Source organism: Anarrhichthys ocellatus, unplaced genomic scaffold, assembly GCF_004355925.1.
Source record: "Anarrhichthys ocellatus isolate YVR2014 unplaced genomic scaffold, GSC_Weel_1.0 scaffold101, whole genome shotgun sequence".
Classification (NCBI taxonomy): domain Eukaryota; kingdom Metazoa; phylum Chordata; class Actinopteri; order Perciformes; family Anarhichadidae; genus Anarrhichthys; species Anarrhichthys ocellatus.
The window spans coordinates 826595-850642 of NW_022280131.1; the positions used below are offsets into that span (position 1 = coordinate 826595).

Sequence of the window (24048 nt, forward strand, 5' to 3'; positions counted from 1 at the left end):
GGTTAGGGAGGGTTGGTTTTTTCTGACGCCATGAAATTTAATTTTGTCCGAAACAAAGGCACTGTCCGTAAACTGACTCCGAGTCGCTAATGAGGCAACCACCACTCTCCGGTATTTGCACTTTAATCCTAGATTGTCCGTCCATTCTTCCACCGACGTATCCGACGATGTTCCACAAGCACACACTTGTCATAAGCACACTTAACATTTTCATGCATGAATTAGGACAGGGATTCCCAAAGTGTGGTGCGAGCTGCCTCTAGGGGGTGCGTGAGAGGAAAAATGTAATGGTGGTCTAATGGTGTAATAATTAATATTAAATATAATTTAAAATAATTTCAGTGGGATTTTTCACAAAATGAAACGGAGAGGTGCGTTGGGGAGAGACCGGGAGATCGAAAGGGAGTCAGAGAAAGATGAGACGGAGGAGACCGAAAAGGAGGAAGGGATAGCACAGACAAATCGGGAGCACATATGCCCATCGCGGAGTCAAGGTGAAAAAAGAGGAAATATGATGAAAATGATCTGGTTCTGGGCTTCACTTGGATTGGCAATGCAGATTGCCCAAAGCCACAGTGCGTGGTGTGCAGTGAAGCCCTCTTATTTATGTCGCCACCTGAACACCAAGCATGCCAGTGCAAGTCAAAAGCCCCTTACATTTTTTACATCGAAATTGGAGGAGTTACAAAACAGCCAAAAACAACTGCAGTCTCATTCATGTGTTGGGTCTACAAAACAAGCACTACGGGCTTCATATCTGGTCAGTTACAGAATAGCAAGAAAGGGGCTACCTCACACAATCGCTGAAGACGTGTGCTTGCCACCTGCCAAAGAGATGGTGGAATGTATGATTGGAGAGAGAGAAGCAAACAAGTTGGACATGATCCTGGTGTCCAACAACACTGTGTCGCGCAGCATCGATGCTTTGTCCGAAGACATCCTGGCTACATTAGTCGGTCACGTGAAGAAGAGTGAGTTTTACTCTCTGCAAGTAGACGAGTCTACACATGTCTTCTGGTGTACGTCCGTTACCTTTTTGAAGGCACGGTGCAGGAAGATTTTTTGTCTTTTTTATCTTGTAAACAAACGCCACGCGCGAGCAAACTGTTCTCTCATTGGTCCGATTTTTATGCGGCTATAAATAGGCTCTGTTGCTTTTTTTTGTAAGGTGTGGGGGATTGGGGGTGCGTGAACCCAGTCGGGATGTAGAAGGGGGTCCGTGGCCTAAAATGTTTGGGAACCGCTGAATTAGGACAACCTAAGTCATGATTTTTATTGCTATTTAGGCATGAAAAACAAGATTTGAACTGTAGTTTTTTTATCCAGCTTTTTCAAACAGATTTTTACATGTCCACTCAGGTGGACAGCATGCATTTTTGTTTTCAACTGAAGAAAATATGTATTTAACAAACAAATGAATAAAATGATATATAAAGATGTGAAAACTATAATATAATATATGTATATACAAAGAAAATGTGCAGACTATCTTTTATAATAATTGGCGCACCCAGGGCACAAAGCCACAAGACACTGCATGCAGATGTACTTTGTTCTTTGTGTGCGTGGCATCTGTTTGTATTTTTTTGCTCTGTGAACATATGCTCACTCTTATTAGCTGATGGGCTGCAGGTGTGACCAATGCCACGTGCCTAGTGGCTGCAGCACCTGCACCGGATAGTAGACTCCCTCCATCACCTCCCCCAACCTGAGCTTGGGGATCCGCCTCCTGTGCTGTGTCTGCTCAGCTTTTCCCCCTGGTTTGCCACAGGAAATATAGCCAGTGATGCATGATGTCCAATTTAGTGGACAGATGATTAATCGTAATTTCCTCCCAATATAAAATCAATACTTGCAAAATTTATGAATTATATGATTCCTAAGTTGTTACTTGATGTCACCAACATTTTCATACCTGCAAGGGTCTCCTTCCATAGGATTGGCAAGATATTGTGAAGGATTTCAGTATTAGAAACATTATTAGTATGATTAAATAACACCCCAAGTCGTGAGTAGAAGTGTCACATTAATAAGAATGTCAAAATATGTTAAAAAGTCACAATATGTTTACTTATGGAATGTATTATGTTTACAATAGTCTTACTTATAGAGGATATTATATGTTACAGTATTTTACTCATTGAATGTATTAAATCATAGTCACTAAAGGTATTAAAACACTGTATGAATAGTTTTGAGGGTCAGAAAGAGATCATTTTGAGTGAGGCTTTACAGAGGTGCAGCAGAGGGACGGACAACTGACCAGCAGGTCACAGAGAGGAGGAGTTCGGGATGTTTGCCACAAAGGATCGATAGTGGGAGGGGACAGGATTCAAATGGAGCCAATCACTAATCGACCATTCAGACGTTTTAGGACAGTTCGGACACTTTCTGACGGTCAGGGAATATAAAAGACAAGACATGTTCTAGAGAGCATTCCTCAGACCACTTCCACCCCTCTTTTTCAGTACCTGGAGTGGCCAGACCTGTGAGGAGGACGCGTGCATGTGGTCTCTGTTCTCGAGAACATTACTATTGATAGTTAATTCAGTTTGTAAGTGAACTTTGTGTAGTACATTAAATATTGTTTTAATTTTGAACCGGATCCAGCCCATTTTTCTGGTGCGCGTGCGCAGTAAGAAGTTCGCAGCAGAAAAGTTCCTGCGGCCTGTAGGCTGTCATCCTTTGTTTTAAACCTCAACAATATTGATGAGTGACTGGGTGTTTCTGACTGTCTTTCAGCTATCTTGGTTTTGAGAAATGTATCTTGGACTTACAATGGCTTGCCACTGAGTAGCAGTGTATGGGATGATGCAATAGCATTGAATGTAGTTGCTGATGTGCAACCATGCCATCAAAACTCATGCATATACAAGAAAACATTTGAAAAGCTGTCCACTGTAGTGACCTCTATGCAAGAAAGGGTTAAATAGCAGACTGTTCTGTCCTAATATTGGGTAAAAAATTGATAAGCCTCTGTTGCAACGTTTTGGAGACATTACTCCATCAGGCAAATGGCAAATTTCCTCTGTTTAGAGTTTCCGTGACCGTGTAAATTATAGAACTGTTCCTGAGTTTTCTCCCCTCCAGTGAGGTTGAGTTTTAGGGATAAGGAACAGGCCAACAAAATGGTGGCTTGGGCCGAAAAGCAACGGTCACCCCACCAACAACATTCCACGCAGCGAGCACAGTAAAAGCATGGGTTAAGTGAGGTTAGGGGGGTTGGTTTTTCTGACGCCATGAAATTTAATTTTGTCAGAAAAAAAGGCACTGTCCGCAAACTAACTCTAAGTCGCTAATGAGGCAACCACCACTCTCCGATATTTTGCCTTTTATCCTAGATTGTCCGTCTATTCTCCCACTGACGATGTTCCACAAGCACACACTTGTCATAAGCACGCTTAAATATCAGTCTGTTCTGTCCTAATATTGCGTAAAAAATTGTTAAGCCTATGTTGCAACATTTCGGAGACATTACTCCTTCATCAGGCAAATGGCAAATTTCTTCTCTTTAGAGTTTCCGTGACCGTGTAAATTATAGAACTGTTCCTGAGTTTCCTCCCCTCCAGTGAGGTTGAGTTTAGGGATAAGGAACAGGCCAACAAAATGGTGGCTTGGGCCGAAAAGCAATGGTCACCCCACCAACAACATTCCACGCAGCGAGTACAGTAAAGGCACGGGCTAAATTAGGTTAGGGGGGTTGGTTTTTCTGATGCCATGAAATTTAATTTTGTCAGAAAAAAAGGCACTGTCCGTAAACTGACTGAGTCGCTAATGAGGCAACCACCACTCTCCGGTATTTTCACTTTAATCCTAGATTGTCCGGCCATTCACCCACCGACGTATCCGACGATGTTCCACAAGCACGCACTTGTCATAAGCACACTTAACATTTTCATGCATGAATTATGACAACCTAAGTCATGGTTTTTATTGCTCTTTAAGCATGAAAAACAAGATTTGAACTTTGTTTTTTTTAATCCAGTTTTTTGAAAGAGATTTTTACATGTCCACTCAGGTGGACAGCATGCATTTTTGTTTTCAACTGAAGAAATATGTATTTAACAAACAAATGAATAAAATGATATATAAAGATGTGAAAATTATAAAATAATATATGTATATACCAATAAAATGTGCAGACTATCTTTTATAATAACTGGCAAAGCACCCAGGCCACAAAGCCACAAGACACTGCATGCAGATGTACTTTGTTCTTTGTGTGCATGGCATCTGTTTGCATTTTTTTGCATCTAATAATACTAATAACTAATAAAGACACAATTATCTTCACTGCCAGAGTAGAGGTGTTGTCTCTCTGTAGCCTGTTAACAAACTGTCCTGTGTTCTGTTCATAAGTACAAGATCGATTTCTACCAGTGGAATGCGTTTATCTTATTTATATATTATTTGTGTCTGTACGTTTTGAAATTCAGATTGTGACGTCAACATTAATTTACCCAGAATATGATTATTGTTTCTCTTAAATTATATAACTCATCAAACCTGACACTCAGGAATGATCAGCCTCACGAGACTGAATGAAATGATGATAAATGATGTAAAAAGTGTTTTTTGTTTCTCTCTCTCTCTCTCTCTCTCTCTCTCTTTGTATCCATAATAAAAGTTATTGAGGGAAATATCAGATCGTGAAAACACAAATCTTTCTAATAAATGAAGAAAGTTATTTGTGGTCCTTTTGTTGTTCAGACCTACAATGAACATACATTTAAACCAGATGGTGAATCAGAAAACTAATCAAATATAAAGCTTGAGTTTAATCTGCGATCCGTCTTCACTGTTTACATGTTGAAAAAAATCTCATCAGTCTGGTCGGCTGCAGCGTCCAATCACATAGCAGATGAACAATGAGGGGGTGTTCTCATGGGTCCTCGCTCATGGCTCCTCGGAGATCCCTCCTCTCCCCTCGACCCTCGACTTGTACGCCGACAGAGTCAGGAAATGGGCAGGAAAGATCACTGCAGACCCTTCACACCCTGGACACAAGCTGTTCCAACTCCTCCCCTCTGGTAGGCGCTACAGAGCACTGTACGCCAAAACCACCAGACACAGGAACAGCTTCTTTCCACTGGCCGTCACTCTAATGAACAATTAATCAGACATACTCCACTATTACCTCTGTTTGCACTATTATCACCTCAATTCCATTGCCATTGTTGTTTATAGGTTTATGTTCATATATGCAGTATATATACATATATATACTTTTTTTGGATATATATTTATACTTATATTGTACATAGTTAAATGTTTATACCTACATCTGTTCTACTTTTCTTTTTTTGTTGCCTTTGCTTTATTTTTTATAAATACATAATCTTAATGCGTACGCATACATGGCCAATAAATCTCATTCTGATTCTGAATGGGCTAGTAAGTAGACCTTGATTACCTTGCTTGTAGTGTTTTCTCTTTGTGAGTCTGTGTGTTTGTTTATTTGTTTCTAGATAGATTTTTGTGACCACAATAACGTCCCAACCATGCCAGATGCAGTCATGAAACTTTACAGATAGATCATATCAAAATGAAGGCCCAATTCGAAGATTAACAGTTATTTGTGTCTATGAGTTGACACTGGGTTTTTGGTTGTCGCACACATTGTGACATGAATCAGCCTTTTCTCTGGAGACTCACACCTTCCAGCTTCCAGCTTCCAGCAACTGAAGGAGAAAAAGCTGTTGGTTGAGCAGAATGGAGATCTTCCCACCTAAAAAGTAGGCCAGTGCAATGAGGCTTGACAACCCTTTGATATGAGGTGGATCATTTGCAACACAGGGACAGAAACCTGCATAAAAGCTTCTATACTGTTGTACGAATGTTTCCTGGTTTCAGTCCGAATAACTCAGCTAGTGTACTGGAGTTTTTCACATTAGTATTAAGGCAAACATTCAAGTGGGATACCCAAAAAACATTTATGCTCAAAATGCAAGACTTCAGGTAAAGGAGGGAGATGCCACTCAATCATAACTGCCTTCTTCATCATAAAAGCCAGCAATTATTTGGCCGATATCTATAATGTCTAAGACACATGATTCAAATTAGTGCTCCAAAGGCATCAACATCCCGAGGAATTAGATCCATATTGGAGGATTCTGTACCCCACAATTTATGTCCAGTTTCAATGCAGTAGTGTGTCCTGTATTCTACTGCCTTTTCACTAGCACTCTTAATAGCCTAACTTATGAACACTATGTGGAAATGCTTTGACAACTAAAGCAGTCCGTCCTAAATAGTAACAGTTGTAGTGTTACTGCTTGAAGCAGATGTATCAAATAATAGTTTATATCAAAATATGTAAAGATTATTAATAACTCAATTATGAGTGACAAACCCTTTAAGTAGTATAAAAATAATGATGGTACTCAGCTTCCACTGAATTTAACAGTTTAACTAACAGACTTGAACATAAGATTAAATTTAGGACACCACCAATTAAATCATTACTTCAGGGTTGCTAGAGTTCTTGTCATGGTGTACAGGGACCTATTATTCCATAAACACGCAAATCAAATGGTCATTTATAAAAAAGTTGAAATATTTATGAAATATTTATTGGAGTAACTATATAACTTAACTACTCAAAAGAAAATAACTGAATAAAATGAATAGAATGAAGAATATGATGAAGAGTACAATGAATAACAATAAACCACAAACTAGTGAAAAGATTGCATGTGACCAAGTAGAATCAGTGACTCATATCATTGATTGATGTCTATCAAATAAGTCCGTCGATTGATGTTTTTACACCAAAAGATTTATGCACTGTTCAGCGTTTGAGAAGCACCAAGGAACATTGTGAAGCAATTTTATACTAGTTCTAGTTTATATTTAATTTAGGCCTAAAGCTTATTTGTCTGTTTTATGAATATTTCTAACTACGATTCTTTTACCATCTCACTTAAATGCATTTGGCCAAGAAACATCCAACTCATTTACATCTGGAAATTGTATTGTTTTCACCTGTTGGTTCTGATTGGCAGATGAGACGTAAATAGATGACCCTTCAGCATCAAAGTCCAGAGTCGAAGTTGAAGTGTTGAAGACAATTTCTCTGACTTCTTGTTGCTTTATATTCTTGAGAAACTGGGTGCAGTGTATAGCGGGAACAGCAAACCACGCTGGTATAAAATACAAGGATAGATATATAAAATATGCTTATATGAAATTACCTGTAAGGTAGGATCGTACCAAAGGATAGGCCTATTTATTAGTAGGAGTATAAATGATTAATAATATGAGTTATATCAATTGAAATTCACCAAAACAGAAACTAACTTAATCACATATGTGGATTATAACACAAGTCAAGTATTGGAGAGAGGTCAACAAGAGGTCCAAAACTCACATGTGAAGGAACAATTACTTTTACTAAACATATGTTAGCTCAGCATAACATATCGATTAAGGTACATGTTTGGTCGTATAATAACCATAATCTTTCTCTAACCTTAACCATAGCGTACTTGTAACGGATAAATCTACAGATTAATACTAATCTAAATCTGAGTTACACATACTCTTCTGAGTTTTCTAAATTAAGTAAAGATATAGATAAAGATATATCCTTTAAGTCAATGTGTTAAAAATAAATGCACAATATGAAGCATTACAAGAAAAAAAAAAAATAAAGAATATTGCATTTTTTTAATTGATCAGTCTGGGTTAATTTTGGGAAGCCTTTTTCTGCCCCGCTGACTCCTTTCCAGCAGAGATTAGAAATGATCAAATAGAGCAATTACTTATACAACTGTGAAAAACATGAATTGCATTGTGTTCAGTTTTATATTATTAATTATAGAATAATAATTTTAAAGACTGCACATTGATCATAAAAATTAAAAGAAGTTCTGACTGGAAGTCAGCTCTACAGTTGATATGTTTCAGCATGGAAAAAATGACATAACACGGTTGTTTTTACTTCTGCCATCTGCGCATCTGGGTATATTGAGCCGCGTAGGACTGCCTGCTGGTGTGCTGACCCTCTGTCTCTGATTCAGAAATCTCTTCTTCCTCTTCCTCCACCTCTTCCTCCTCCATGCCTCTCTGGCGTTGTAAGGTGCTGCGAGACTGCAAAATAAATAAGGTGAGAACTCTTGGGCTCACTGGCCTTCAGGACAGCAATTCAAAAATGGTCAGAGCATAACTGAAGTTTCTGTGTTAACCTTAGTCGGTTCCACAACCTGACATCGGTGACCATTCTTTGCCTAAGATCTTTTGATGATTGATTTGACTTCTGTGGACCTTTTATTAAAAAAAATAGCCCTCAGGTCCCTCCCAAAAATCCCTGGACATTTTGTCCCAAAAATCACTGTTAGAACCAGAGCAGCTAGAATCATGTACGAATACACTTTCAAATGTAAATTGACCCCAAGGATTCTGATTCTGAAATCAGTTTGATGTTGTGACATCATTTTGACCTAGAAATCAATGGTCGTCGCCATCCAGTAGAGTGAAAACATGACATTTGAACGGTAAGGCAAGATGTTGATCAGTGCCAAATTGTCTAAGCAAGGGTTAATGGTTTTCAGTCCTAATGCTGTGTTCACACCAAAGATTCGCGTCATTCCCGCCCCCGGTCTCGCCGGGGACCATTTGTGTTCAACTGTCCCGACATAAACCATGGAAAAAATAATCTCTATTTCTGCTTAGTACGTGTTGTGGAAGTCACAAATATCCCGGGAAACTAAACGCCGTCATGTCTGGGTTCATAATATTGTCCAGAGGAGCTCTGGATTTTATCGAGGTGTATTCACTGTGTCTAGCAAGCCACAGGTCGCTGTTTACTAGAGCTGTATGAACACAAAATAAACTGATTTGGCTGTGATTTAACGGCAATAAACCGACAAAAAGGGACTCCGAAATAACTACGTAATATGCCGATTTGTACTCGTCTTCTCTGACAAAAAGGGACTCCGAAATAACTACGTAATGATGCCGATTTGTAGGCTACTTGTCTTCTCAATGGAGTTCAGATGGATCGGTGCTAGACTATGCTAACATTGTAGCAGCTCCACCAACACTCAGAATAACGTCATCTAGACGTAAATACGGCAGCGTCTATTCATTGTTTGTACCATATGGTATACACACATGTATACAGATAGTTTGGTCCGGTCTCTATTGATATGAGGTATCGTAGAGCTCTGGGTGAACACAGACTGCTACAGTATTTATTTCCTGATTCAACAACGGCAGGAAGTCAGTGATGACAGGAGAAACATCTCAACACTGAGAGGCTATCGCGCCGGGGCGTAACGCAAATATTTCGCTGAAGTTGAAAAATTTCAACTCACGAGTTTGGGGCGATTTGCCGTTGGACGCGAAATTGCGCCAATCGCGCCGTGAATTCGCGTCAATCTCTGTGCATAGACTTTGTATGTAATCTACTCACGCGAATAATTCGCGCCGCGTTTGGTGTGAACGCACCATAAGGAGATTCACTTCTTACCGGGGTAGATCGCCATGGTAACTTATGCTGAACACCTAACCTGGTACCAAGCATGTATAAATGAACAGGCTAATAATATCTCTGCCCATCTAGAGCACGATAGATTTGACTATAATTGCATGAGTGTGTTCCAATAAATGAATGTGTTGTAGATGTATTCGTATGGTGTGAGACAATATTTTTGCCTTTTTCTTTCAGCTGCATTCCCTATGGAGTAAAACAGTCTTGGGAGCAAATAGAAAGAAGATCAGTATATATTCATATTATATATTCACTTATGTGTGTCAGCTTCTTTGATTTAGTATGACAGCACCATGGATTATATCTTTGTTGAAATATATCTAAATGTTTGAAACTCACATATGACATCCGCATATTGAGAATAGTGTGAATATAGTGTGGTCTGAATGGGTCAAAATACAGCCTGTTTGCCTTAGTAAGGGTCAAAGTCTCTTATAGAAAAATACTACTGAGGAGGCATAGCAGGTGTGTGATAAGGCTGGCTTTACTACTAAAGAGGCATAGCAGGCAGTGTTGCCAACTCCTCAGTAAGGAAAGTAGCCATTGGCTGTCCTAAAAGTCGCTAGAAGTCGCTAAATGACGTCATCGCCTAATTTGCATAATTGTAATTTCTGCAGCTGGGACTGCTGTGCGAGGGGCTTTCACGTCAGAGTCAAACACCGGAAATTTCTCCAACAACGCCAGAAAAAGTAGCTAGATTTGTCGCTAGTAGCTTTTGACAAAAAAAAGTCGCCAGATTTAGCGAGAAAGTCGCCAAGTTGGCAACACTGATAGCAGGTGTGTGGTAAGGCTGTCTTTACTACTAAAGAGGCATAGCAGGTAAGCCCATCATGGAAAAGGCAAGCGAAGGCCGTTAGGGCTGTGATAAGAACAGCTGATCTGTGATAAAAAAGTCATGTTATGCTGGGCGGCATCAGGAAAAGGCTTTCAACTCCCACTAGAAAGATAAAGCTGACCATGACACATTGGTACATGCAATACACACATTAGAAACCATACGAACATAACTCACACCCACGTGACAGGAAAAGGGACACACCTGCGATTTACTGGGTTTAATTAAAAACAAGAATGACGTATCAAAGGAAAACGGAGGAAAGCAAAAGCGATGTCAGTCCCACTGTATAAGACTATGTAAGAACAGAATAAATCATTTTCCGGAGAATGACTCGGGTTGTGTTCTTTGCTTGAAGAATAAACTATATTGCATTAAATTCTGTCTGATTCCAGTGCTTTCTTCAAAGATCATTAGGACACCAATACGTATTAAGTATAGAATAAGAATAGAGTTTGGAGCAGTAGTTTAGACTTCATCAACTGGTGCATAGAAATAAGATGCTGATCTGTGGGTCTTTACGGTGAATCACAGCACTACTGAGAGGAAGAACACTCGCTCCCTCCTATTTCTTCCAACAGTGCCAGAATATCTATCGTGCAACAATAAATACATCACGAGTGTCACTCCAGTATTTATGTTTACAGCAGTAAAACTGATTGCTTCCAAAATGATCATGACAATCAGTGGTATGCACCACCCTGGATATCATTTTTAAAAAGGAAATTTGATAGGTGAACACAATTTCTTTTTTTCGTGACATTATGATTAGGACTGATAATGAGGATATGGAGCGATTGTGCGAGAGATGTCGCTGGCTTTATTTCCACACTTTGCTAATTTACACAGTCCTTATGTGCAGGTGGTGAAGATTAGGTGAGGTGACTGGAGGAGGTGTTAACACCATGGTGACTCCTCTGATCCAGAAAGCTCCGATACTCTCATCAGATAGTTTACAGTTTGTCTGTTTGCAGTATGCTCAATCTGTCACTATGGAATAAACCATACATAAATAAATAAAGCCGTGTTCACTGATTTTACTCACAAAGACTTTATGAAAACTCATTTTGTACTTGGTGATAACTGCACAGTATTAGAAGATTATTGAAAACTAATGACGCTCTGTTCTGCAGTTATTTAACGTTATGATGTTATTTTACAGATGATAAATTCACCAGCTGCTCCACAGCTGACCACGAGGTAGTTCAGCCCTTTCCTGATGAAATATTGAGCGAAATCTGATTTGAGGTTTGAGTTAGTCCATGTCTTTTACAATTGAAATGTGCTTATAGTCATGGCTCACTAGTTCAAGCACAAATAACACTGTGTGACAAAGTGGGTGAGAACACACCATTTGTCCCATATTACATTCATATATAAATCTGACCATGCTTGTCAATTGTTTGCTTACCAGACCCACCATATGTTCCAGAGGCTAAAGGAGGAGGCACCCAGCCATTTCCTCTATTTATACACTGGATGATGTCATCCGTGATGTCATTGGGTCAGACCAAGTATGGGGGGGAAGTAGAGTATGTACAGGTAGATTTGTAGGTTGGTTATGATCTGTTTTACATTGTTATTAGTGTATAGCAAAGTGTAAACCATATACAATTGTGGGCTATCTAAAGGGGTGCTGTAAGTTATAGGTTTTGTCTGTTAACTAGTGAGTCACCTGCACTCATGGTAGGAACTATATCCTGCTGATAGGAGGCTCTATATAAGGAGATGACTTTGACTGAACGGGAGAAAGGAAGATCAGTGTGTAGCTGTGTGCACGTGATTATGTTACTTTAAAATGAGTTGAGTTTTATTCAGTTAAAACCTTCTGGCTGCGAGTCTCCCCCATTTGGGGGCGCTCGGGCTCAGCACCCCTGAAAATATTGTTCAGAAAATAGCCTTATTGTTCACCAGTATTGTGGATTTGTCCAGTTTTTTTTCCGGATTAAATGGCAACGTATGGGCAACACTATCATATAAGTCACTTTTTACACACTCCAAACACAACTATAGACTACTAATATAAGCATCTAGAAAATGTGGCATAAAAGCATGAAATCCTGGCCAGAAATCGCCATTATGAGTACGGCAAATCAATATTTGCACCCTGATGCTAGCGGCTACCAAGCTTTGCAATGCATTTTATAGCATTAGCACATGTGGCCGAACACATAAATACCTTCGGTTTTTCTCTCCGTCGAAGCAGTAGACAGCTGTGAGTGGACAAAGGTGCCATCGTACTGCCCTCCGCCGAAAAAAATCGTGGGCGTTTGGTCCGGTTTTATGAAAAATGAGTACAATAACGTCGCAGATTATCCGTTTCAAAGCTGGAATCATTGTTGCCAACTGCATCCTGTTTACTTCCGAGCTGTTTCCAGAATAAGAGCGGTCAATCCAACTTGGGCGAGCGGTCAGACTTCTGGCGAGCGAAAATTTACGCTCGGGGAGACGCGGCACTTCTTGCAACTTTACTGGCTGAAACTTATGTCAATCAACACCAAATTCAACACACGCCTTCCTGAGACTCTGACGCGTCGAAGGAGGGCTTATTGACTGAAATCGACCGATGATAGGCTGAGCTACAGCCCCTTACACACAGACCAACTGAGAAAATCCTATGGATGAGAGGACCCTTGCTCTCAAAATCATTTCAAACAGCTGTATTTGGATGTATTGAATAATATGAGTGATAAAAAAAGTGAAATATATAGTTATATAGTATATAAAATTAGAATAGAGCATGAGAGAGAAATGAGAATTCGGCTTGAAATTCTGTACTCAGACCTCCAATTATGCTGGCCTGCTTCACTCAATCTAAGTAAAATTAGCTTAGAGAGACCACAAACCTGTTGTGCTATGACACAGGAGTATTTGTAGGCTTCACTCTGCAATAATTCCAAACAAATGATCAATGAAAGTGCTTTTTTTTCAGGCGAACCTGAAACTTTTTTCAATCTTCATTCACTATTAACCAGTAACATATACACAATATTTACACAATTGAACACATCTCACAAGTGTTACCTGCCTAGACCATCAAAATTATTAAAATATACCTTGTAGTTAGAGCTGTGGACTCTCTTGAGTATGGGTATGCAATTTTCGAGTAGAGGCCTAAAAATAGGGCTAGTAGTTAAAAGGTTTTAAGGTACGTTAAATGTTTGTTTTGTTTGTATATATATATATATTTGGTTACACGTGTAGCAGGGCACTTTTATAAATAAAACACCTTTTGATATCGGAACAAAGTCTCTCGTGTCTGCCTCCTACCACTTCAGAAGCCACTCAGGTCAGGCTTTACCACACATTGGTTTTACTGTTTATTATACCTGTAATGATGCCTGACACATTTAATTTCTACAATCTGGCCCTACCCCTAACCCCCTCACCATCTGTGTCTCCAATTTCCCCTGTCTCCAAAATGTTTGTACGCATAGGTCAAAGTTGAAGTGGCGTATGCCGTTCTCACGCCCTGCTTTGTTCGTACGCAATGGTTATAAATGAGACCCCAGATCTGGGTAGAATATAACCACAGGGAGGAGGGATTTTTTGTCAAAGGTCCATAGAGGCAAAGGAGAATGGTCACAGAATTGAGGTTCTGGACCCGACAAGCATTATCATTCTTCTCTCATTCTTTCATAAGACATAAGGCTCACCCTCCTGTCTGTGTCTGGGTACTGGCTGTGTTGTTGCCTGTGGATTTGGCCTGTGGTAGAGGCCAGCATTGACCTGAGCCTTTGGCTTTTGGGGGAGGCCAGAGGAGGACTGGGGTAGCGGCTCATGAGGGGAGAAGAGTAGCTGGTCAGAGGTGTCTCCAGGAGCCCAGCCAGAGAGTCAGCCATCTTGATCCGTCTATTAAACAGCTATGGAGTCATAAAGACAGTATTTACTTCAAAACAGGATAGAGGTTTCAAGCTTGCCATTTGTCGCTTGTCCCCTTCGATGTCCCAACATTTTTGCATAGTTTAGTCATTAAATGTGGTCCAATATTCTTCAAAGTCACAATGGACATCGGCCTGAAATAGTTACAATAGTTAATAATTTTGGTGTATTTATTGAAATATTTGGTTGAACATTCAAAGCCTGGTTGGAAAAAGAAAGTGAACCCTCGGTTCTAGTAACACATTAAACTAATTTTACAGCAGAGACCTCAGCAAAGTATTTTTTGCATAGGTGCATCTCTAAATTATAACTCATTTGAAAGCCTGGTTCTTAGTTTTTCAAACCCAACCTGGAAAAGAATACAACCAATTCTATGTGTTATAGTGTACCAGGCCCCAGGTCCGTATTGTGAATTCCTTTTGGAGTTCTTATCAAGTCTAGTCCTTAAAACAGACAAAGTAATTATTGTAGGTGACTTTAATATTCATGTGGATGTCGATAATGATAGCCTTATCTCATTATTAGACTTGATTGACTTCTGTCAGTGTACAGAAACCCACTCACTGTTTTAACCACACCCTCGACCTGGTTCTGGCTTATGGCTTTAAAATAGAACATTTAATAGTCTTTCCACAGAACCCTCTTTTATCGGACCATTATCAAATAACTTTTGAATTCCTACTAACGGAGTGTATTAGGCAAAAGTTTATACACTAGATGGCTATCTGATGGTGCTGTAGCTCAATTTAAAGAAGTAATTCCGTCTGTTTTTAATTCAATACCATGCCTCAATATAACAAAAGTCCCAGGTTGATCATCTTGTCGATAGTGCAACAGGCTCACTGAGAATGACACTAGACTCTATTGCCCCTCTAAAAAAGAAGATAATAAAACAAAGGATGTTCGCTCACCCTCAAACCGACAAATTAAAGCAAACATCGCTAAAACTTGACAGAACACCAATTTGGAAGAATCTCGATTAGTCTGGCGAGACAGTCTTAAGATGTATAAGAAGACCCTCCGTAATGCCAGAGCAGCCTATTACGCATCATTGATAGAGAAAAATAATAACCCCAGGTTTCTCTTCAGCACTGTAGCCAGGCTGACAGAGTCACAGCTCTGTTGAGCCGTGTTTTCCTATAGACTTCATGAACTTCTTTAATGATAAGATTATAACTATTAGAGAGAAAATTAATAATATCCTGCCCTCAAGCAGTACCGATCTATCCTGAAATAGAGTAACTTTGGAAACAGCTGTAAACCCTGATATATATTTAGATCGACCTTGACAAATTGACTTCAACAATTTCTATGTCTAAACCTTCTACCTGTCTCTTAGACCACATCCCGACTAGGCTGCTTAAAGAACTTATTTAGCACGTCTTTACTAGATATGATCAATCTGTCTTTACTAACAGGCCATGTACCACAGTCCTTCAAAGTAACTGTATTTAAACCTCTTCTTAAGAAGCCCAATCTTGATCCAGAGGTGCTAGCTAACTATAGGCCTATCTCTAAGCTTCCCTTCTTCTCTAAGATCCTTGAGAAAGCAGTCACCAATCAGTTGTGTGACGTTTTACGTAACAATAGTATATTTGAGGATTTTCAGTAAGGATTTAGAGTGCATCATAGCACAGAGACAGCACTGTTGAAAACTACGAATGACCTTCTAATTGCATCAGACAAAGGACTGGTCTCTGTTCTTGTCTTGTTAGACCTCAGTGCTGCGTTAGACACCATTGACCATTACATCCTGTTACCGAGATTAGAACATTTGTTTGGCATTAATGGAAACGCACTATATTGGTTTAAGTCCTATTTATCAGATCGACCTCAGTTTGTACTTGTAAACAATGAAACCTCGATGAACACCAACGTTAGTCATGGAGTTCCACAAGGTTCTGTGATTGGACAAAATCTTATTCACCACATATATGCTTCTTTTAGGCAATATTATCAGAAAACACTCCATAAACTTTCATTGTTATGCAGGTGATACTCAACTATATCTATCGGCTATTACCGAAACCAACCAGCTCTCTATACTTCAAGCATGTCTTAAGAACATAAAAACCTGCATGACCTGCAACTTCCTGATGTTAAACTCAGACAAAACTGAAGTTATTCTACTAGGCCCTGAACACCTCTGAAATCAATTATCTAATGATATAATTTCTCTAGATGGCATTGTGCTGGCATCCAGTGGCACCGTAAAGATTCTCTGAGTTATCTTTGATCAGGATATGTCCTTTAACTCCCAGATAAAAACACATTTCAAGGACTGCCTTTGTTCACCTACGTAACGTTTAAAAAATCAGGCACATCCTGTCTCAAAGCGATACAGAGAAATTAGTTCATGCATTTGTTACCCCTAGACTAGATTGCTGCAATTCCTTATTATCAGGCTGCTCTAAAAAGTATCTCTCTCCAGTTGATCCAGAATGCCGCAGCACATGTACTAACAAAAACTAAGAAAAGAGATCATATTACTCCTGTATTAGCTTATCTGCACTGGATCCCCGTAAAATCTAGAGTATAATTTAAAATCCTTCTCCTCACCTACAAAGCCCTAATTGGTCAGTCACCATCATATCTTTAGGAGTACAATCATATCCTATTATGCATAATGCTCCCTGTTTTGGCTTCCAGGGAAATCCAGGGAGCATTTTAAGAGCGGAGCCACCAGCGCCAAGTTTAACTGTATTTCTATGTGTTGCAATAAATGGCTAAAAGTCAATGACGAGAGTGTTTCTGACTGAAATATACCTATGTGCTTAATATCTAGAACAGAAATGCAAAAATGTAGTGTAAATTAACATGAATGCATAGGTGCAGTTAGGCTCTGGGTGAGCTAATCTAGCTTGTTAAAAATAATTACTTATTATTGGTTGTACAGTACTTGAAATGATATGTTACGTCGGGAACTTCTCATTATAAACAGTACCACTGACTATCCGTGTAACAATTTGGCCACAATTCAGCACATTGACCAGCAGACTCTACTATAATTGTAAAGGGAGTCCCCTACAGCCCTCCTCCACTGGGAACAACCTGGTCTGCAGCCTTTGTCCCCACAGTCAGTGACCAGCTGCTGGTATTTGCTAGTTTTCTGTACCACTGCCTCTTCACTCCCTGCCTCCCATGGTACAATCGAATCCACCATGATGATCTTTTTTCCCTCCGTTGACCAGATTACCACTTCTCGCCTCAGAGGGACTTTTGTCCTTCATGACGAAACAGATGGTGTGGAATGATTTTCCTTTGGCCTGGTGTTTTCCTGCTTTCTTGCTCCATAAGCCATACCTCGCCATCAATACCTCCCTTAGGTGAGTGATGCCTTGCAACCCAGCAGTGTGGTTCCTCTCCCACTGCACAGCTTACACAGGGGTCCTACCTCCTTCCCCACCTGTGCAGGTTCATTGGGGATGGGGATCTTGGCAGAAAAGACATGCAGAATGGATCCAGCTTCCACAGGTCAGTCTACCTACCTACAGTATACACGCAAAGTATACAAGCAATGTGTACATATATCTTTCTTGCTGTTTTTCTAGTCATCCCTTAAGGATGTGGTTTGTTAAGATAACTGAAGGGGCTGAATCTGAACTTCACCAAAAGGCATGGTCTGAAAAGGCCTTCAGCATAGCTCCCACCCACTCCAATCTAAGTAAGGGACCATTGCGAAATGGATGTGAGGTTTCTTTTGTGGAGGTCTCACCTTTTCTGAGCTCATTTGAAGCCCATCTAGGCAGTTCTGGCTCTCCTCCCTTCCTCCTCCAGGTTCCTCACTGCATGGACCATTGCTCTTCGCCCCCTTGGACTCACTTTTCATCCTACTGCTGGTGAGATGCTGACCTTATCTCCCAGTACAAGTGTTTCCAATTATATCTCTTGTCCTCAGTGAATGCTTGGCCGGTTGTTCCATGTTGGCTGTTGAATTCCCCCCAGACGTTGTGATGCCGGCTTCTCTAACATTATAATCTCTGCAGTCCCTGTAGGTCATGGCAATTCTGAACTTAGCTACTTTTAACTCTTTCAGAAAACAGGTGGAGCTGTACCTGGGGACCACTTTGCAACTCAACAGCCTGCTTATGCTTCACATGAAAAGAACCTTCATGACAAGGTTGAAGTATCAACTCCATCATCTACTCATCGTCATTTACACATATGTGTTTAATTTAACAGATATCAATATTGTAGTCTCTTTAAAGGTTGTTTTTTGGTCCCTTCAGGGCAAACACGCCATCCGACATATTATCACCTAATATGCTTCATATACTGTATGTTGTCACATCCAGCAGACACAAATCAACATTGTCATTCATTTGGAGTTATGTTTCTTTCCTGATTAATGTAGGTCCTAATATTCATTCTCCTTTAGCTCTGTTTTGGTCTCCACCAACTCAACTAAATATTTAGCTCTTTAGCTGCTCCACTATGTTCACCAGCTAATCGCTAATGTTGTCTGACTGCTATTTGGTGCTGAGCGGGTCAAGTACAGTGGGTTTATCTTAATAGTTACATCAGCAATCACACATTGTTGTTTCATGTGTTATCAGCCATGGTGCTACCTCCAGATCCTTTTGAATGTTAATTGCCTCCAGGTTATGGTACGTGTGCGCATAGATCTCCAGCGCTTTAGCATGGAAGAGCATCTCCACTGTAATGAAGTCTGTGAAAATCCTCTGCCAAAAAAACAAAGCAATGGTTGTTGTAAACGGGACATTGATGCCTTACCTGCTGGAGGATGTTTGTGAATAGTAAGTGTGAGACTGACTTTGATATCCTCCAGTTTCTGTCTCTGGAAGTCTTTGATGGTTTCCTCTAGATGTTTGATACTGCACTGGGCATTGTTGGAAGCCTTCTGAGCATTTACTTCTGCCTGTCAATTAACACACAATACACAGCACAAAGCTATACCTCACAGTCAGTCAGACCCGCTTGAAGGATCATTAATATGATGACATTCATAAGATAATCATACAATCATGTACATTACCTGAGACTGAAAGGTCTTGTCAAGAAAATACAATCAAAGGTAGCTGTACAACTGTATAACGATAAGTGTGTATAAAGACATTGCAGTGAATGTAATGAAATACTCTTGTTTCAGATTTTTGCCCCCCTTGATCTATGTGGAATAGAAAACCTTAAATATGAGATAATTCAATTTTCAAATATTTTGCTAATAAACTCAAAAATGACACCTCAATATCCCTGTAGGCTTAATACTGTAGTTATAACTTATGTTTTATAACCTTATTATGTTATATATCCCCATATTTTGTAATACTCTGGATTTTGTTAAAATCCAGAATTCACATTTTGTCTTTATATTTTGAAATCCATACTAGAATACCTGTATACCTACTTACATTTATGAACATATTTACATAGGATGATTGATGATGTACTAAACTGGCCTTACACAGAGTCATGCTCAGGAGGTAAACTCAACCTACCCATGCAAGCAATGTGCAAATCTGTCTGTGGTTGATGGGGGTGTTTTTCTAAAGATACGTGAATATTTCTGGGCTGACTCTGAACTTCCTCCCCAAAAGATATGGTCTGAAAAGGCCAAAAGCATAGTTCCCACCCCCTTCAATCTAGATAAGGGACCAGTGTGTAATGGATACAAGGACACTAAAAACTACAAACAAAACAACTGCTTTGTCCTCCAGAGTTTGGAAAAGGAGCACACATTTGGAAGTCTTTGGAATAGGACAGCACTGTTGGGATATATTCAGTTGGTTCTGTGAAACAAACTATCTTGCACGTTAGGTCACTTATTCAGCGCAAAACTGCATCCAGAATCACTTTGTCCACAAATATGACCAATTAAATGAATAACTCAAATCACCCAATTCTAACCTTTGTATTTGTAAATGTCCATATGTCACACACAGATTTTCATAAAGTTAGTATTTTAAGTACAATGGTTGATAACAATTTTAAGGATTTTTGCTTTAGTATCTCTGGTTAATATTACTTTATACCATACTCAATACATCTCAGAAGGAAATATTGTACAACATGTATCTGCCAGCTATAGTTACCACTTACTTTCCAGTTTAATAGCTTACTTAAAAGAACATTAGCATTAACGCCCTTTAACATAGTTTTCAGCTTTCATTTTCCTTTAAGTTTCCTTAAATGTTACGTTTGTAAAAAATAATCTAAGTCTGTTGTCATACAGTATCATATTCAGCATTTTCCTGCTCTTAATTAAAGCTTCATGATGCTTATATTAAATTAAATATTCATATATAAGACTGCAGGATTTCTGTGGCTCAATAAAATGGAAATATTCAAGATTTCTCGAGTATCATTTTAGTCAAATGTATCTCTGGAAACTGTGGTCTCTCCGCTAGAATTTTACACAACCTTCTGTCGTGAACATGTACCTTGTTTGGCTGCACAGCATAAGCTTGTACTGACTGACCCATTGGTTGGGCGTTGAGGTTTAATTAGTCAATAAACAAGTTTCCACTGAATGTGTGGGGATGAAAAGAGTCAAATGTCAGTATGTGAAGGATACAATGCTCTGTCGATCTGCTGGGTTCCTCAGTCGGATTTTTTCCAGTTTCTGCAACTCCTTCAGCTCTCTGTTCACATCAGTGCTGAACTTCTTCAGATCTGCCTGAATGGTAGACACACTGTCAGCTCATACAACACACAAAGCAAAGGCCAGTCAGTCTTTTGTGGAACACTTCTCAAATGTATACATTTAAAAAAAAACATTTTATTATACTATATTCATCCCGGTAAGGGGGAAATTTGTCTCTGCATTTGACCCATATCCCTGTATCAGGGAGCAGTGGGCTGCCCATGACAGGTGCCCGGGGAAAAATTGACCTATGCCCTTATACCCTAACATGCTGGAGGGGTCACTATCACCCCATGACCCTGACAGCTGTGTTGTTGGAGACAACAGCTCCTGGCAAGGTCACTCAGGAATGGTCCAAAGCAAGGGGTCAAGACCAAGAACAATTCCACAAACTTTATTGAATGACAACTTTGAAGGCAAACTGGCTCACCCAGATTAGGGGGACTAAACCCTCTCCTGGAGCCAGGCCTGGAGGATGTAGGGATCAGGTGTTCACCAATGTAGCAAGCAAAGGCTTGGACATTGCTGTCCTCTCCTCAGACTACTACACTATATTGATCTACCAAGGTGAATGTACAGTGACATTGTAATGCTGCATAACCTCTGGGGCGGAGGTGGATGCTTGGGTCACCATGACATGTAACTGTGACATTGGAGACCACTATTCTCATCTTCTTTCCTATCAACAGTCGTCAGTGCTTTCTGTAACCATATTAAACCAGCTTCCGTTCCTAAACCTAGACATGGTTCTGGCATCCTTTTTGTAACGGCCCTCTGTGACACTTTTATAAGGTACTGTCACATAATGCTGTTGTGTTGATTAGGGCCGGACTGATAAACTGGCAAAGATGCTTTACCCTGTTTGCCCAAATATGTTTTTTTCTGGAAATTGCTTTTAACAATGAGTGGGTTGAATATTATTTGAGGACGAGACAATTGGGTATTTTTTTACATTACCCAATTGTAACTCTTATATAGAGCAGAGGTAGCCAACACGGTGCCCGCGGTGCCCGCTGGCACCCTGTCGCCTGCAAGGCATGTTCTAAAAATAGCACTTGTCACCATGGAGCTCCGTCTAAAATTGTGTCTTTTCTTTTCTGTTCTTTTTTAATCAAAAACGCTTGCATTAGTGTAGATTTTAAAATGACAATATTTCTTGTCATAAGAGAGTTGGGTACCCGGAGGCGCACGGCGGACAGCCATGACGAGGCCGCCGCACCGCACTGGATCCTCCAGTCGGCTATAGACCAGACTTTTTACTAGTTTCTTCGTGGAGAAAAAGGTACCATTGGAAAAGCTGGTGTCGGTGACAACAGACGGGGCTCCCGCGATGACGGGCCGGCATGCAGGCTTCATTGCGCAATGCAAAGGTGACCCAGACTTCGCAAAATTTCTACATTACCACTGGATCATTCACCAGCAGGCGCTATGTGCAAAAGTAACCGGCTTTAATCATGTGATGATACAAAAATATCAGAGATGTGATACCTCTGACTTTCAAATGTTGATTAACAGAAATAAAAGTTGCATGTTTAAATATGTATGTGTAGCTATACCATCATTGTTGTGGAAATCATTCTTAATAATTATTGTGAGGAATAATTAACTGACATGTGATCAAACAGTCTCTTCACATATATTGTTATTATTAAGGTGATCTGTGTAACTTTGTTATTCAGGAAGTTTGTATCAAATAAGTAGCCCTTCGCACTACTCGGTACCCTTGAAGTAGCTCTCAGTTTAAAAAAGGTTGGTGACCCCTGATATAGAGTAACAATGTAACGCAGACTAATACCTAGTGTGTTGCATTATGGGTTGTCAGTCTGCGTTAACCTAAAAGAGGTTATTACGACTCGTGATGTGTAGAGGAATGAAAACATCTTCCAACATATTTATTGCAGAAATGGGCCGAGGATTGAATTATCTGTCAATCTGCCGACAGACTGTCTAAAAATAACTAACTGTCAGTCTGTCAGAGGAATAATTTTAACTGCTTCCAAGAGCCATACAGTAGAGCGTGTGAGCATGTGACTGACTGATGCTTCAAGGATGATGTCTTCTTTTCAGACAATTGAATGTTCAAGACACGTTCCTATCAAGACCAGTCTAAAAGTGTTTTGTATCTTTAACAATGTTTTCCCAAAAACAAGAGTTGAATTCGGGGGGTCATTTTATAATCTGGGGTGTCTATTCAGGTCAATAAAGTTATCAACTGATATTAGTTTCTTGCAGATACTGTATATCAATGTCAGAGGCACAAATCTGAAACATCTGTAACCAAACTCACCCTTTTATTTTTAACTATGTCTCCATAGGCTTTTAGGGGAGCAACAACTCTCGTCTCCAGTCTTTCTACCTGCAATAATAAAGCGTCCAACATGACAACAGTCATATGTATAAGAGTTTGATACAGGAAATAGAGAACATTGATGTACATAACAACAGTGTCTGTTACCTGAGCCTGCCTGTAGTCCTGCACCATGGCCAGGTCTTCAGCCATGTTTTTCAGGCCGATCTGGAGCTCGGGGTCCTCTCTGCTGGAGAAGTCAAAGAGCTGAGCGACCAGCAGGTCTGCCTTGTCTCTGAGCTTGGCTGTCTTCCTGGTGTAGGAGGCCAGCAGGGAGCAGATCTCACCCATGTACCGCTCAGCATGTTTCACTGTCTGCTCCATGCTCTTCACCTGGACATCCCTGCTCGGACAAATCAAGAGAAATTTTCGTATCCATTCTATCTTTTCTTGTGTCACACTGAGAATAAACTAGCTTGGTAACATTCTAGCCAAAGCCCCCCAGCTTAGAGAGGAGCTGTTGAAACTGCGTTCATGTTATTGTCTCTCTGAATAATGTGAAACATAAAAGCAGTGACTCCTACCTGGATAAGAGTTTGTTCATGTTTGTTCTGTCGTCCTCCCAACAGCCTCTCTGCTCTGTTGTTTGCTGATTTTCACCTGCACCAGGTAACAGAATACTGTTGCCATGGAAACCCTAACAACAGAGGGCGTGTGATAGCTGTGTGGAGGTGTAAGTGATGCTCTCTGCCACATGATGGCAGCAGATTGCTATTATGGCCATCTACTGGACCTTGGAACTAATGAGAAGTTGTTCTGTCTCTCTCTATAAAGGATTATGTATAACGTACAAAGGAAAAGAAAATGTCCATGTCACTTCATTCTCTGTATACTGTACATAAGAAATGACAAGAGTCTGCAACAGAGCTTTTTGGTACCACTACTAC

General features: G+C 40.0%; 1 protein-coding gene across 1 annotated transcript; it reads right to left on the reverse strand.

Annotated features, from left to right (window-relative positions):
* Positions 1-7666: 7666 nt before the first annotated feature.
* On the reverse strand, positions 7667-23705 carry LOC116399107 (protein FAM92B-like). Its single transcript, XM_031875996.1, has 9 exons — positions 23686-23705; positions 23270-23561; positions 23102-23170; positions 20746-20847; positions 19207-19212; positions 18985-19089; positions 18779-18892; positions 13985-14191; positions 7667-8091 (listed from the first exon to the last, which is right to left on the reverse strand). The coding sequence occupies exons 1-9, from the start codon at positions 23703-23705 to the stop codon at positions 7939-7941; spliced, it is 1068 nt and encodes a 355-aa protein (XP_031731856.1). The 3' UTR covers positions 7667-7938.
* Positions 23706-24048: the final 343 nt, after the last annotated feature.

Bases quoted from the DNA above. Each gene is read 5' to 3' on its own strand.
- LOC116399107 (XM_031875996.1), bottom strand. From the start codon at position 23,705: ATGAACAAACTCTTATCCAG. The intron at 20,848-23,101 runs GTGAGTTTGGTT...TCTACCATTCAG, and splicing joins ACATAGTTAAAAATAAAAGG to GCAGATCTGAAGAAGTTCAG. The intron at 18,893-18,984 runs GTCAGTCTCACA...TTTTTTTGGCAG, and splicing joins AGAAACTGGAGGATATCAAA to AGGATTTTCACAGACTTCAT.